At 48.9% G+C, this 15,561-nt stretch overlaps 1 protein-coding gene across 3 annotated transcripts in view; it reads left to right on the top strand.

The window, feature by feature from the left end:
* invs (inversin) overlaps positions 1-15,561 on the top strand; it is a 79,770-nt gene that overhangs the window by 53,110 nt on the left and 11,099 nt on the right. For all 3 annotated transcript variants that reach the window (XM_069194996.1, XM_069194995.1, XM_069194997.1), the window contains 4 exons: positions 8,087-8,242; positions 8,774-9,003; positions 13,177-13,283; positions 13,986-14,195. In XM_069194996.1, coding sequence (XP_069051097.1) covers positions 8,087-8,242; positions 8,774-9,003; positions 13,177-13,283; positions 13,986-14,195 — 703 coding nt within the window. The remainder of the gene's footprint in view (positions 1-8,086; positions 8,243-8,773; positions 9,004-13,176; positions 13,284-13,985; positions 14,196-15,561) is intronic.

The raw sequence follows: 15,561 nt of genomic DNA, 5'->3' as shown, positions 1-15,561 counted from the left end.
GTATCTCCTGTCAAAGACTGTCAAGGGCACTGCTTTAGGTCCAGGACACAGAGCTCCTGAAGGAGGAGGATAAGCAGGGGAGGCAGTGAGCACGGCTTTGACAATATGGCACTAGCCGAAGCAGTGCAGAAGTCAGAGGGCAAACACCTGGGAAACAGTACATCCTTTGCCCGTGAGTCTTCAGTTCTGTGCTGCCTGCGATCAGGCCGGGAAGGGTCCTTGTGAGAGGTTTCCACACGGCCTTCTCGAGGAAGGGAGGCTCTCCACCTCTTCCTCCCAGTTTCCATGGCGGTGTGGGCCTAGCAGCCCCGCCACCCTTGCCCGCGGCGTGCTGCCTGACTGGCAGGGAGGCTCGGTGCCGACATCGCTGGCTGGGCGGCTTGCAGCTCTGGGGTCCACTCACAGAGGCTCCATTGTGAGGGTCTGCGCCGCAGGCAGCATCCTCCCTGCCGGGGCAGCGGCCTGAAGCCGAGAAGGACAAGACAGCTTGTGTACGTCCAGCAGCTCCGCGCGGGGGCTACGCCTCACAGGGCTGAGGAAACGCTCTGGGAAAGCAAGGAGGCCGATGCTCCGCTTCACTGACATGTATGCCCCTGTTTCCGTGCCATACCCATGGGTGGGTGTGACCTTTGCTCGGCCTGCGGCGCTGCTGTGTTGTGCCGCACTCTAGGAAGCAGAGGTTGAGAGCAGGGTTTGTCATGGGAAAGCTGGGAGAGAACAGCCACAGCTTGGGTCGGGTGGCACAGGGTAGCCATTCCAGGACTGAAGGAGCACCAAGGCGCCTTAGCCACTTTAACATGCTTGGGGAAGTGGCCACGGCTCGTTGGTTTTAGGTCCCACTGAGGAGTGGTACAAGTTGTATTCGCTCAGAGGTTCATGTGTGAGGGGTCATGCAAGAGGCGTTTTTGACTCTGGGTCTCTTACGACAACAGAACCTGGAGCTGCAGGGCTGTAACACAGAGCTCAGAGAACCTGGAGCTGCAGGGCTGTAACACAGAGCTCAGAGAACCTGGAGCTGTAGAGCTGTAACACAGAGCTCAGAGAACCTGGAGCTGTAGAGCTGTAACACAGAGCTCAGAGAACCTGGAGCTGCAGAGCTGTAACACAGAGCTCAGAGAACCTGGAACTGCAGAGCTGTAACAGAGCTCAGAGAACCTGGAACTGCAGAGCTCAGAGAACCTGGAGCTGCAGAGCTGTAACACAGAGCTCAGAGAACCTGGAGCTGCAGAGCTCTAACAGAGAGCTCAGAGAACCTGGAGCTGCAGAGCTGTAACACAGAGCTCAGAGAACCTGGAGCTGCAGAGCTGTAACACAGAGCTCAGAGAACCTGGAGCTGCAGAGCTCTAACAGAGAGCTCAGAGAACCTGGAGCTGCAGAGCTGTAACACAGAGCTCAGAGAACCTGGAGCTGCAGAGCTGTAACACAGAGCTCAGAGAACCTGGAGCTGCAGAGCTGTAACACAGAGCTCAGAGAACCTGGAGCTGCAGAGCTGTAACACACAGCTCAGAGAACCTGGAGCTGCAGAGGAAGTATATGAGTGCTCAGCACTCTGTGTTTTCTGGACTTGCAGTCTGATTTACATTGGATAACTTGATAGAGACCTATCCAAACAGGCTGTAATCAAAGCAAAAGGTGCTTCCACGAAGTATTAGTTAAAGGATGTGTGCACACTTATGCAACCAAGGCATTAAAAGTTTTTTTTTATTTTTAATTATTATTCCTGAAAATGATTCACTTTTTTTCACTGAAATATTGTTGGTTAACTACAATATTGTTGATGTAAGATCTTATTAAAGGTGAAAAAAGGTCTGCCATAATTTGTCTTGATTTCAGCCTTTACATCAACAAAAGATTAAATTAAAATTAGGGTGTGTAGACTTTTGATATCCAGTGTATCAAGGTGTGGGCTGTGTAGCAGCCATATGGTCTTAATAAAAGGCCTACTAACCTCTTCTTGTCATACAAAGAACAACCTGAATTTTCCCCTTTCTCTGCCTTCAGCAGAATAAGTGCCAAAGCTGTGAAAAGGACCACATCCTAAGATACAGACTGCTGGATGCTGGGAAACAGTCCTGGTGCTGAATTGTCCAGTTAGCCCATTATCTTCAGCACATTGATTCTTTACTTGTACGACTAACTCTTATGACTAATTTGTTTGATCCACTTTAAAAGACTGGTGAATGCTTCAGCCTGACACTTCCCTCATTAATATGCATGCATATGTAAATTGGCTCCTTAATGCAACAAATTGGTTGAGCGTTAACACATGTCCGAAGGCATCAATGTCTTGACTTCCTCTAGACTCTCCTGTTGCTGACACAATGAGCTGTGTCACGCTGCTCCGAACTAGTTTAGGAGAGGCAGACAAATGTAACATAACAATTCACCCACTTTTTCTATTGGCGTTGAAGATTTCCTGAAGGTCCGTATCAGCGAGGAGAATGTTGCTGTAGGCAGTGCTTTATTTATGGGTTGGATGAGCTAATGCTTTAGATTGGGCCACCATGCAAGTCTCTGAGGGGCTGACGCGATGTGACACTGTCGTTTTTTTTTTAATACAAAGGAACAATTGAATGGTGTTAGGCTAGACAGAGGCAGTGTTTGAAGAAGATTTAAGCCTCACAGCAGGCCCATCAATAACTGTAATCTGGCAGGCTGCGAGCACAAAGAAAACACAATCGGGATTCTTGGATGTGTTCCCTGACTCCCGGAGAACGGGTCTACAGAGGTTATTTTTCTGGGGCTGTGCGGTTCATCCATCATCTGTAAAACCTGGAGGTGCAGTCCCTGCTGCGTCTGCTGTGAAACCGACCCGTTCTCCATCAGAAGACTGGGCTCCCTCTTGTCAGGCAAGCCACTAGCTCAGAGTCGCCGACCGAGGAGTGCAGAGAAAGCAGGGGAAAGTGAGTTCAGTCTAGTTTGCAGTAGAATTAGCTTGGCTGTAAACCTGGGCCCATCTGCATCAGAGCCACTCAGGGTAGGTTTGAAGTGGCGAGTTTCAGACACATGAGAGTTCATTTCTTTCAGGGAAGGTGTGAAGGCCCGTCTCACCAAATGTTTCCACTTTTTTCATTTTCTAAAGAAAATTAAATAGATATCAATTTTAGTAAGATATCAGACTTATTAAAAACTGTGGGGGTGTTTCTGTTTGATTAGTACTATTAATTTTAAAGTGATTAAGAGATATGATAATTTGAAAGATATAGACAATACTTTATACATTGTACTTTATGCATACATTTGTTAATATAAAGGCACTTTAATTTAGAGATGGCTAGTCTAGGATTTCCACTATTTTCTCCTGACTTTCTCTTTATTATTATAATAATTATTATTAGTGTCCAGAAAAGTGCTATTTGTAAGTGTAAGGAATTATTATTATTATTAACAATAATAATAATAATAATAATAACAACAACAATAATAATAATAATAATTCCTTACACTTACAAATAGTACTTTTCTGGACACTCCACCCAAAGCACTTTACAGGTAATGGGGACTCCCCTCCACCACCAAGGCAATAACCCCATGAACAGGCAAGAACAGCAAAGCCTTGGAAAAGCATCTCAAATCATTATATGAAGAATTTGGAGAGTCCAATGGATTACAGAATTCATGCAGTTATTGCCTCAAAAGTCATTATTGTAAGTCATTGACTTACTGCATGGTGAAGTGCTACTCAATAAGTATGGAAACACTTTCTTCCACATAAGCAGACAAAATGTTTCTGAAATCTTCAGGAGTCATTCAGCGTCTGCCATCATTCATTACATCCTCAGTAAAGACGTGCGAGTCAGTTTCAGAGGCGGCCATGCGTACCCAGGCCATGACATTACCTCCGCCTGGCTTCACAGAAGAGGTGGTGTTGACTGGAGCTTCTGCACTTTCTTTCTCCACACCTCAACCTTTCCATCGCTGTGGTTGAGGTTTGTCTTGGTCTCACCTTTCCTGGCTCAGCTTGGACTTCTAAGCCCATTCTAATCTAGCCTTTCTGCTCTTGGTGCTGATGAGAGGTTTATGTCTTGTGATGTGGCCGCTGTAACTCTGCTTTCTCCATTGTCTGCAAACTGAGAATATTTTGATACCCTCATCCCTGCATCTTGGACGGTGTTGATTACACGGACATTTGTTTTAGGTTGTTTCTGTGAAGCTCTGATCATCTTTCAACTCCAGATGTTTTTTTGTCCGAGTCCCCCCTCAGGATGTTTCAAATGATTTATTCTAGTCTGCCGATTTTTTCTGCTGTGGTTCTGACTGAGTTTTTCTGTTTTCAAGCTTCACATTGCCCTGCTTTTGTTTACAGAAAGGTTTTAATTTTGGCATTTGAATGCAAACGTTGAAGCCAGAGCTACAGGATGTTCTCAGCATTTCTATGATCATGAATGTCCAACAAATAAACTGGCCAGCAAGAGACAACGTTAAGCCAGTTGTCCCAAATCTTGTACTCCTTGAGAATAAAACCAATTGCCACTATTAGTTTGTTTAAGTAACCAGAGAGAGGTGAACTGAATGTACAAAAGTACGTTTTGTTTTTCTTTCTCCAGAAATAATTGTTCATAGTGAAAATCCCAGTTAAGGCCTCACTGCCCCAAAACATTTGGACGGCACTGTAGCACATTCAAGTGGTAACTTGTACACTTGTACAGTGAAAAAGCCTCCTGTTTTCAGGCAAAATAGTTGGAAATCTACAACCGTGTGTGTGGCTCACTGTAGTAATGTGCTCCATCAGGTGTGTGTGTGCTTAGTGTTTGAGGATACTGTAGTAATGTGCTCCATCAGGTGTGTGTGTGTGATCAGTGTGTGAGGTGCTGTAGTAATGTGCTCCATCAGGTGTGTGTGTGTGATCAGTGTGTGAGGTGCTGTAGTAATGTGCTCCATCAGGTGTGTGTGTGCTCAGTGTGTGAGGTGCTGTAGTAATGTGCTCCATCAGGTGTGTGTGTGCTCAGTGTGTGAGGATGCTGTAGTAATGTGCTCCATCAGGTGTGTGTGTGTGATCAGTGTGTGAGGATGCTGTAGTAATGTGCTCCATCAGGTGTGTGTGTGCTCAGTGTGTGAGGTGCTGTAGTAATGTGCTCCATCAGGTGTGTGTGTGCTCAGTGTGTGAGGATACTGTAGTAATGTGCTCCATCAGGTGTGTGTGTGCTCAGTGTGTGAGGTGCTGTAGTAATGTGCTCCATCAGGTGTGTGTGTGTGATCAGTGTGTGAGGTGCTGTAGTAATGTGCTCCATCAGGTGTGTGTGTGCTCAGTGTGTGAGGATGCTGTAGTAATGTGCTCCATCAGGTGTGTGTGTGCTCAGTGTGTGAGGTGCTGTAGTAATGTGCTCCATCAGGTGTGTGTGTGTGATCAGTGTGTGAGGTGCTGTAGTAATGTGCTCCATCAGGTGTGTGTGTGCTCAGTGTGTGAGGATGCTGTAGTAATGTGCTCCATCAGGTGTGTGTGTGTGATCAGTGTGTGAGGTGCTGTAGTAATGTGCTCCATCAGGTGTGTGTGTGCTCAGTGTGTGAGGATACTGTAGTAATGTGCTCCATCAGGTGTGTGTGCTCAGTGTGTGAGGTGCTGTAGTAATGTGCTCCATCAGGTGTGTGTGTGCTCAGTGTGTGAGGATGCTGTAGTAATGTGCTCCATCAGGTGTGTGTGTGCTCAGTGTGTGAGGTGCTGTAGTAATGTGCTCCATCAGGTGTGTGTGTGCTCAGTGTGTGAGGTGCTGTAGTAATGTGCTCCATCAGGTGTGTGTGTGCTCAGTGTGTGAGGTGCTGTAGTAATGTGCTCCATCAGGTGTGTGTGTGCTCAGTGTGTGAGGATGCTGTAGTAATGTGCTCCATCAGGTGTGTGTGTGTGATCAGTGTGTGAGGATGCTGTAGTAATGTGCTCCATCAGGTGTGTGTGTGCTCAGTGTGTGAGGATACTGTAGTAATGTGCTCCATCAGGTGTGTGTGTGCTCAGTGTGTGTGTGTGCTCAGTGTGTGAGGATACTGTAGTAATGTGCTCCATCAGGTGTGTGTGTGCTCAGTGTGTGAGGATGCTGTAGTAATGTGCTCCATCAGGTGTGTGTGTGCTCAGTGTGTGAGGATACTGTAGTAATGTGCTCCATCAGGTGTGTGTGTGCTCAGTGTGTGAGGTGCTGTAGTAATGTGCTCCATCAGGTGTGTGTGTGCTCAGTGTGTGAGGTGCTGTAGTAATGTGCTCCATCAGGTGTGTGTGTGCTCAGTGTGTGAGGATACTGTAGTAATGTGCTCCATCAGGTGTGTGTGTGCTCAGTGTGTGAGGTGCTGTAGTAATGTGCTCCATCAGGTGTGTGTGTGTGATCAGTGTGTGAGGTGCTGTAGTAATGTGCTCCATCAGGTGTGTGTGTGCTCAGTGTGTGAGGATGCTGTAGTAATGTGCTCCATCAGGTGTGTGTGTGTGATCAGTGTGTGAGGTGCTGTAGTAATGTGCTCCATCAGGTGTGTGTGTGCTCAGTGTGTGAGGATACTGTAGTAATGTGCTCCATCAGGTGTGTGTGCTCAGTGTGTGAGGTGCTGTAGTAATGTGCTCCATCAGGTGTGTGTGTGCTCAGTGTGTGAGGATGCTGTAGTAATGTGCTCCATCAGGTGTGTGTGTGCTCAGTGTGTGAGGTGCTGTAGTAATGTGCTCCATCAGGTGTGTGTGTGCTCAGTGTGTGAGGTGCTGTAGTAATGTGCTCCATCAGGTGTGTGTGTGCTCAGTGTGTGAGGTGCTGTAGTAATGTGCTCCATCAGGTGTGTGTGTGCTCAGTGTGTGAGGTGCTGTAGTAATGTGCTCCATCAGGTGTGTGTGTGCTCAGTGTGTGAGGATGCTGTAGTAATGTGCTCCATCAGGTGTGTGTGTGTGATCAGTGTGTGAGGATGCTGTAGTAATGTGCTCCATCAGGTGTGTGTGTGTGCTCAGTGTGTGAGGATACTGTAGTAATGTGCTCCATCAGGTGTGTGTGTGCTCAGTGTGTGTGTGTGCTCAGTGTGTGAGGATACTGTAGTAATGTGCTCCATCAGGTGTGTGTGTGCTCAGTGTGTGAGGATGCTGTAGTAATGTGCTCCATCAGGTGTGTGTGTGCTCAGTGTGTGAGGATACTGTAGTAATGTGCTCCATCAGGTGTGTGTGTGCTCAGTGTGTGAGGTGCTGTAGTAATGTGCTCCATCAGGTGTGTGTGTGCTCAGTGTGTGAGGTGCTGTAGTAATGTGCTCCATCAGGTGTGTGTGTGGCTCAGTGTGTGAGGATGCTGTAGTAATGTGCTCCATCAGGTGTGTGTGTGCTCAGTGTGTGTGTGTGCTCAGTGTGTGAGGATACTGTAGTAATGTGCTCCATCAGGTGTGTGTGTGCTCAGTGTGTGAGGTGCTGTAGTAATGTGCTCCATCAGGTGTGTGTGTGCTCAGTGTGTGAGGATGCTGTAGTAATGTGCTCCATCAGGTGTGTGTGTGCTCAGTGTGTGAGGATGCTGTAGTAATGTGCTCTGTCAGGTGTGTGTGTGCTCAGTGTGTGAGGATACTGTAGTAATGTGCTCCATCAGGTGTGTGTGTGCTCAGTGTGTGAGGTGCTGTAGTAATGTGCTCCATCAGGTGTGTGTGTGCTCAGTGTGTGAGGTGCTGTAGTAATGTGCTCCATCAGGTGTGTGTGTGTGCTCAGTGTGTGAGGTGCTGTAGTAATGTGCTCCATCAGGTGTGTGTGTGCTCAGTGTGTGAGGTGCTGTAGTAATGTGCTCCATCAGGTGTGTGTGTGCTCAGTGTGTGAGGTGCTGTAGTAATGTGCTCCATCAGGTGTGTGTGTGCTCAGTGTGTGTGTGTGCTCAGTGTGTGAGGATACTGTAGTAATGTGCTCCATCAGGTGTGTGTGTGCTCAGTGTGTGAGGTGCTGTAGTAATGTGCTCCATCAGGTGTGTGTGTGCTCAGTGTGTGAGGTGCTGTAGTAATGTGCTCCATCAGGTGTGTGTGTGCTCAGTGTGTGAGGTGCTGTAGTAATGTGCTCCATCAGTGCTCAGCTGTGTCTGCTAGGGCTTGTGCAGCAGGGTGCCTGCGCTGGCCTGCGGGTGCCCTGCCATGCATGCAGCAGCGTGTGCTTGCCTCTCTGCAGCGCTGCACGCGGCGGCTCTCTCGGGCCACGTGAGCACGGCCCGGCTGCTGCTGGAGCGCGGGGCCCTGGTGGACGCCCTGGACGTGATGAAGCACACGCCCCTGTTCCGCGCCTGCGAGATGGGCCACCGCGACGTCATCCTCACCCTCATCCAAGGTACGGCCCTCCGCCGGGCCCCCATTCATCTGCACTAGACCACGCGTCCCTCACCTCATTGTCTGATCTGGGGTATTTCAGTATTTCAGCGAACAGGGGCTTGCAGGAGCATTCGCCCCCTTCTAGGGATGTCCTTTTTTCAGTTACGAGTAAAACGCACGCATTTGAGCATTTTAGAGTGAATATATGTAATCAGGAACTGGGCTGCTCAAACTGAACACTTTCTATGGGTGAAAGAAGTTAATTACCAGCAAAAGCTGCTACAAACTCCATTTGTAATTCAGGAAAATGGGACGTCTTTGGAAGGCGATGAATAGTTTTGCAAGCCTTTCTACGTCCCCTGCCGATGCTAAAGAAGAAGCACTAAAGGCCAGCATTGTAGTTTTGCTGTTGGCTTCTAAAGCGCTGCAAAGTTGAGAGGCTTCTGATGGGATTTCACTTATTGTGCCTTTGTGTGTGTGGACGTCGGCAGGGAATGTCTATGAGAGCTGTGTCTTTGTAGGTGTGTGTGTATCTTATCTCTGCCTGCAGGGGGCGCTCGTGTGGATTTGGTAGACCTGGACGGCCACACGGCTCTGCACTGGGCAGCCCTTGGCGGGAACGCGGAGGTGTGTCAGATCCTGATGGAAAATGGCATCAGCCCCAACGTCCAGGACCTGGCCGGCCGCACCCCGCTGCAGTGCGCCGCCTACGGGGGTTACATCAACTGCATGGCCGTGCTGATGGAGAACAGGGCCGATCCCAACATACAGGACAAAGAGGTAACCCCCATTTCCCAACTCCATCTCCCCCCCCGATAAACCCCCTCCAACTTTACAGCCAGAATTATCCCCCCACCACCTTACCATCCATACCCCATGGAAGGGCTGAGCGAGCTCTTGAGAGGCTCATGTCTTCTGCGCTTTGTTCCAGCCCGAGCTCGTTACATCGTGGATCTAACTCTCTAATCAACCGCATAAGCGTAATACTTGCAACTGAGCTGTGAAGCTGGCTTTGTAACTCTGTCTTTAGTGAAGTGTTTTGAGTAATCAGCTGTAAGAGACCTTAAGTATCTTATTGTATGTGTCTGGCTGAGAATGTAATTAGGTTAATAGAAGTCTCAGATTGGAGGAAAAACTAGAATACATTAAGCTCCTCCAGGAATCGAGTTGACACCTCTCTTCCCAGCACGATACCTCTCTACAGCCACCTGCTATACAATATATTCTTTGGAATTCATCAGGGGACCAAGACACTCCCCAGTCCTAATGGGCCACATTCCTGCAGGTTTTATAGGTTTTTTTTTATCGGTTTGCTAAACCATGCAAATTGAGCCAATAATTAGTTCAATTAGAAGGCTTGTCTGAGAACCCTGCACCGGCGGGTCACACTTGCCTCTGGAGATGTGGGACTACAAACCAAGCAGCTGAGGCTCTGTGTTCAGTGGCTTTGACATCTGGAAAGCAAACCTCCAACCACAATGCTGAACGATTAGGCCTGAACAAGGCCTAATGCTTCAGGGGTTGGCCTTGATCTTCCATCGGTGCTAAACAGCATGAGATGTGATTTATCCAACCACTTTGAGCATTCAGCGGTCCAGTCTATCCATTAACAGCGTCACTACAGAGGACTGTTTGCAATACCAGCTTAATAATGGCTGGCCTGGTGGTGAAACATAGTCTGACACTGAGGTGCGCAGTACGAGTAGATTTTTACATGAAAGGGGCATGACACGGGCTAAAATATATTGCCAGCCCACAGGGTCCCGTGTCATATACCAGAAACAGATGTGGGTGTAGTGAGATGTCTTTATCAAGAGAGACCTCTGCTGCAGATGTGGGTGCTGTGTATGGTGCCTGTGAGCATCTGGGGGTGCCATAGCAGTTCTCTGATGTTCCCCCATCCATCTGGGGGTCTCTCTGCTCCAGAAGGGGGCTCAGTCCCTGCAGGGCTCTGTTACAGGAGATAAAACTTGCATGCAGCCTGTCATGTGGTTGGAAATATCAGTTGTCTGCAGCTATAAAAAAAAACACTCGGAACAACTCCATCAGTAAGGAGAGTCCTTTCTCTGCTAAGGTGACGCACTGTGAAGACGAAGCACTACTTTCACAGGCTGGACGGCTTGCAGGAGGTCATTGAGAGTACCCTGGGTTGCTGTGCTGTGTCTGGGCATCGTCTTCCACATGACAGCACCAGGCCACACACTATCAGCCAAACCCAGAGGTGTTTTCAGAGTCACTGTGAGAGGATCTGCACCACCTGCCTTGAGAAACAGGAACACCATGATTTCCGTCACTTCGGCCCCATGAAGAAGCACTTGAGCAGCAGGACTCCGGGAGATCGACACCAGTTTCTTCGATTTTTGATTGTGTTAATATCATGATGAACCACAATGCCCAGACAGATCTAGGAATGAATGCATTCTCACAGAAGCTATTACTTGCCTTATTTTTGGAAAACCCCTTGTAAAACCTCTCACCTGCCTCTTATGTTTGCATCTTCTAGTGGCCTAAATTTAAATTCTTGTGGGTACATTTTTTTACTCTTTCCACCACTGCCTGTAAAACCCCTGTAAATGATCCTTCCAGCAATGCACAAAAAGCACATGGCTCTTGTCAGATATCTATCATATCAGCATATCGCAGCCCACTGACTTGGCTTGCTGTTACTTTACTGTACATCCCCCAGGAATTATAAGATACGACATGTGATGTGTCACTCCAGTGGTCCATACTGTAACATTTTGTCAAGCAGTGTATTATTCAGATAATCTCAGAAACACTGTGTTTGTTTTGTGCAAAGTAATGGAGACGCTTCTGATGTGAGGCCTATCTTTTTCCCTATCTCTGAAGTCTGTTTTTAACCTTTCAAGGCTCGTTGAAAAAGCAATGAAGATATCACATGGGCGGACCGCTGTACCCTCAGCAGATGTGCTTTGTGAAACAGGGAGCAGTGCTTGTCCTCTGAGAGCATGCGGGCAGACACTATAGACCCTGTGCCTTTTCTACTCTAGCCGTCCGGTCAGGTGAAGAGGTCAGGGGGGTGCGTGATGATTACACAGAAGATGCCCTGGGGAGGGATGGCAGGAAAAGCTGCCGTAGGAAGAATCAATTTAGCATGGCCTTTGGTAGACATATATACAGTACCTGCACTGCACAAAGTAGAAAGCAATTTCTGTTGGTTTAAGGCCCAGCCTGCCTCCTTTGCTCGGCTCAGCTAACAAGACCACACTAGAAGAAAGTACTGTTGTCTTGGTGACTTGCACTGTCTTCTAGTGTGGTCTTGTTAGCTGAGCTGAGCAAGGAGTCAGGCTGGGCCTTAAACCAACAGAAATCAGCACACCAGGTCCAGTATGCGAGAGGCTAAATACGTTCACGTTCAATGTAATGCATACTGTAGTATGCCGAGTTTGCTTTCGCCCGCTGGTACTAGTAAATAAGACCTGAGACAAACTCTCAAATATTGCAATAAGAGTCATCAGTAATTCCAAATCATTAGCCCAACACACTTTTACACAGTACAGTATAGATACATTTTAAATATCCTTAAATTGGGGAGGGGGAATACAAGTTTATCTTTCAATGAGTATCTTTTCAGTACGGAGTTACAGACAGCCTACTTTTTCTTACGTCCCTCGTAGGTCAGGTTATGTTACTGTTATACTTTTATTTGGTGAGTTTTATTGTACTTTCTTACATTCTGCTGGCATGTATGCACTTGGCAGTTTCATCGAAAGAGGGGAGGAAAAAAGCATTGGAAATCTTCTCTAAAACGCCAGAGATTTGGCCGAAGAAGTTGTGAACTGCAGGAGGTACCGTGTTCCAGCTGTGAAACAGCCTCTCTCTCGTGAATTCCTTTCCTCTCCGACCACCAAGTGGTCATTATCGCCTCTGCCTTGCTCTGCTCCTCGGGCTGTCGGCACACCACAGGAGCCATTGTCTGCTGGTTTCTCCTGAAGGACAATGAGGCACCAGTAAGCAAAGCTCCGCACACGCCCTGTGAGTTGTGGATCACACTGGGGCCAGAAGAGATAGCATTGGCGGAAGTGGCACAGCTCTGAGCCTGCAGGGGGCACCCACTGGGCGTGGCTCATTCTACAGTGAGCCCTGCAGGCCCGGTGTCACATTGGACTATAGAGAAGAGACCGATGCTATCCAGCACAGCGGTGATGGAGTGTACAACACAGAGGGAAGGGTGGTACTCCAGATCTTGGCATCAGAACCGAGGTCCGGACTTATGATCTGACCACAACCCCAGAACTCTAGATAAATCCCCACCTTTTCACTTTTTGTATGCCTCATGGCTTGCTCTGGGTTTTTCAAATGAAGGATTCAGGACAGGCTGGCTCACAGACTTGACTTTAGGAGTTTATGGGGGTCTGAAGAACCGGAGTGAGAAACGCTGTGTCAGAACAACACAGGTCCAGCCCATGGAGAGACCCAGAATATTCTCTTCCACTTGCTCCTCTCTCGTTGATGTGAGATACTGCACCTCACCTCCAGCCTTCCTTCACAATACGTCACAGTGGAAACCTCTGGGAATCCCAAGGTTGAGAGACCTTTCTTTACAGACTGTCCAGTTCATCCTGTTTGATTTATGGAGATGTAGGTTAACCCATGTTGAAACAACTTTTCTACTCTTCTATAGGCTAATGAATGTAGGAAGGCAGGGGAAATGTACTAAATTGCACAGGGAAGTTGGAGAGCATTTACTAATGGGCTGTTCTTCAGTATTTAATTACATGCTATATTCTGTATCCCAGTGCTGATATGTGTTGCTGCAGGAGGGGGTGGACAAGTATTAATAACTGCAGGATGCGCAGAATGTTTGCACGGTTTGAACTCTCGGCACAATCCGCCTGCTTCGCGATCCCAGATTTGGGCCTCGGAATTGGGCAGGCTCACGAGGGAATTTTGCAGGGCATGAGGAATGAATGAAGTGCTCTGTGTGTGCAGGGGAGGATGGCGCTGCACTGGTCCTGTAATAACGGGTACCTGGATGCCGTGAAGTTGCTGCTGGGATGCGGTGCCTTCCCTAACCACATGGAGCACAACGAGGAGAGGTCTGTATGGCTCTGTTACTGAAGGTCTCTGGCTGTGTTAGTACAGTGAGGTATCTGTAGATGTATTCACTCCTCCAGACTGCTTGTCAGCTATTGTGCACATGCAAATATTATGTATGGAAATATATGAAACTGCATTTGCATCTGTTATAGTCTTTATAATGATTCTGGAAGGCACAAACATTAATGGCTCCTAGTTTAAGCTAAAAAATAGGGTTTCTTAAAGGCCCATGTGAGAGTGTGTTAAAACTGCAGATAATGTGGTTGATAGTGAAATTCCAGTGCTCAAATCTGGGTTTGCTTGGCTGTGAGAGAGTACTGTTTGCTTCCATGCCCAGTCATGCCAGTGGGCATGTGGTGTGGGGGTCGTGCCAGTGAGCATATGATGAGGGGTCTTCCCAGTGAGCGCGTGGTGAGGGGGTCCTCCTAGAGGGCGTGTGGTTGGGGGGGGGGGGGTCGTGCCAGTGGGCGTTGTGTGGTGGGTCCTCCCAGTGGGCGTGTGGTGTGGGGGATCGTGCCAGTGGGTGTGTGGAGTGGTGGGTCCTCCCAGTGGGCGTGTGGTGTGGTGGGTCCTCCCAGTGGGCGTGTGGTGTGGGGGATCGTGCCAGTGGGCGTGTGGAGTGGTGGGTCCTCCCAGTGGGCGTGTGGTGTGGGGGGTCCTCCCAGTGGGGGTGTGGTGTGTAGCTGTTTTCCTGTGTGCAGGTACACCCCTCTGGACTACGCCCTGCTGGGCGAGCACCAGGAGGTGACGCAGTTCATGCTGGAGCACGGCGCCCTGTCCATCGCCGCCATCCAGGACATCGCTGCTGCCTCCATCCAGGCCGTCTACAAGGGCTACAAGGTGCGGCAGGCCTTCCGCGAGCGCAAGAACCTGCTGATGAGGCACGAGCAGCTGCGCAAGGACGCGGCCAAGTGAGTCTCTCCGCTGTCCCGCCGCACGGCACCCTGGGCCACCTCCGCCCCCTGCTGCCCTTCTCAGCATGGGCATCACTCACGACTGCCAGTTAGAGCAACACCAGCCATCCCTTGTTCTTCCAGTTGTGACGTCTCTTCTCCCTTTGGGTTTCTCTCCAGACTGCATCCCTCCTAATCTCTTTTAAGGTCATACGAGCCCAAAAAAGTGCGATTGGCGTGTGTAATTGTACTATAACATGCAGGAAACCTGGAAGTGAGATTTGATCCCATTTTGAAAATCACCCTGCTAGTCAAGCGGAAGCAGAAAGGCACCTGCTGTAGTTCATGAACAGCTAATTACGTACTGCAGTAGAGGTGGTCCTGGAATATTTTAGCTGGAATATAAACTGGCAGCCAGTGTGACTTCTGAAATCCTAGCCTGAGATGCCCAGGACCTATCAGAGGGGCTCACATGGCCACGCACAAATAAACTCTCACAGTCTGATCAGGTGACACTGCCAACACGTCTGCATTTACATAATGGCTTCTCCAAGCAGCATAACCAGGAAAGTTCCCTGGCCGTGTTCAGTTACGCAGGGGTTGTACAGCATCTGCGCTAAGATGAAGCCAGATTCCGAGCACGTTGCAGGCCAGGTTGTGTTTTTGGCATCGGAATCAAACACCAGCGCAAACTGGAAGGTGCTCATTTATCAGTATGCTAGGAGCGCGGGCTGCAAAATCCATATGGGCTACGAAGCCGGCAGTCACAATCCATTTGTATCGTGTCAATAGTTTTATTTGAAACGATTTGCTCTTATCAAGACCACAGGCAGAGAGAGTGAGAGGGAGTACAGCCCAGCCAAGTCCTGGAACAATTAGCGTGTGTTCAGACTCCCAGTTTCGATCACTCAGCTCAGCTGGGGCAGGGAAGGGGGGTTTTCTTGACAGATGGAGTTAAGACTCTCCTCTGACAGGCGGCGGCGATCTGACACAGAGCCACTCCTGACACCCATCATGGCAACTGATGATGACACGCTACATTACTAACCTGTCATTGGCTGCGCTCTGCGCTAATGCTCTGGCGATTGCAGCCGGGGCCACGTGCTGCCAAGCGCTAATTGGACAACATCGCGCCGTGGTGTGATATGACATTTACCAGCTGTCAGGGAGCAGGAGACGAATTGGGGGGGGGGGGCGAGGGGGGCAGGTAGTCTGTCAGAGCGGGGATGATAGCAGATCAAGGGAACAGTCTATTGTGTACCTGCCTGTCTGACAGCCCTGGGAGTGTCTCAGTGGGGGAAATAGAAATCAGCACAAAAAAACCCCCACTGAACTGAGATCTTAACTCCTTCACACACCAGCTTTGCACCATCTTGAAGGAAAG

This window comes from Lepisosteus oculatus, chromosome 10 (genome assembly GCF_040954835.1).
Source record: "Lepisosteus oculatus isolate fLepOcu1 chromosome 10, fLepOcu1.hap2, whole genome shotgun sequence".
NCBI lineage: Eukaryota > Metazoa > Chordata > Actinopteri > Semionotiformes > Lepisosteidae > Lepisosteus > Lepisosteus oculatus.
The sequence above is the reverse complement of the archived record's forward strand: the minus strand, read 5'-3'. Positions and strand labels throughout refer to the sequence as shown.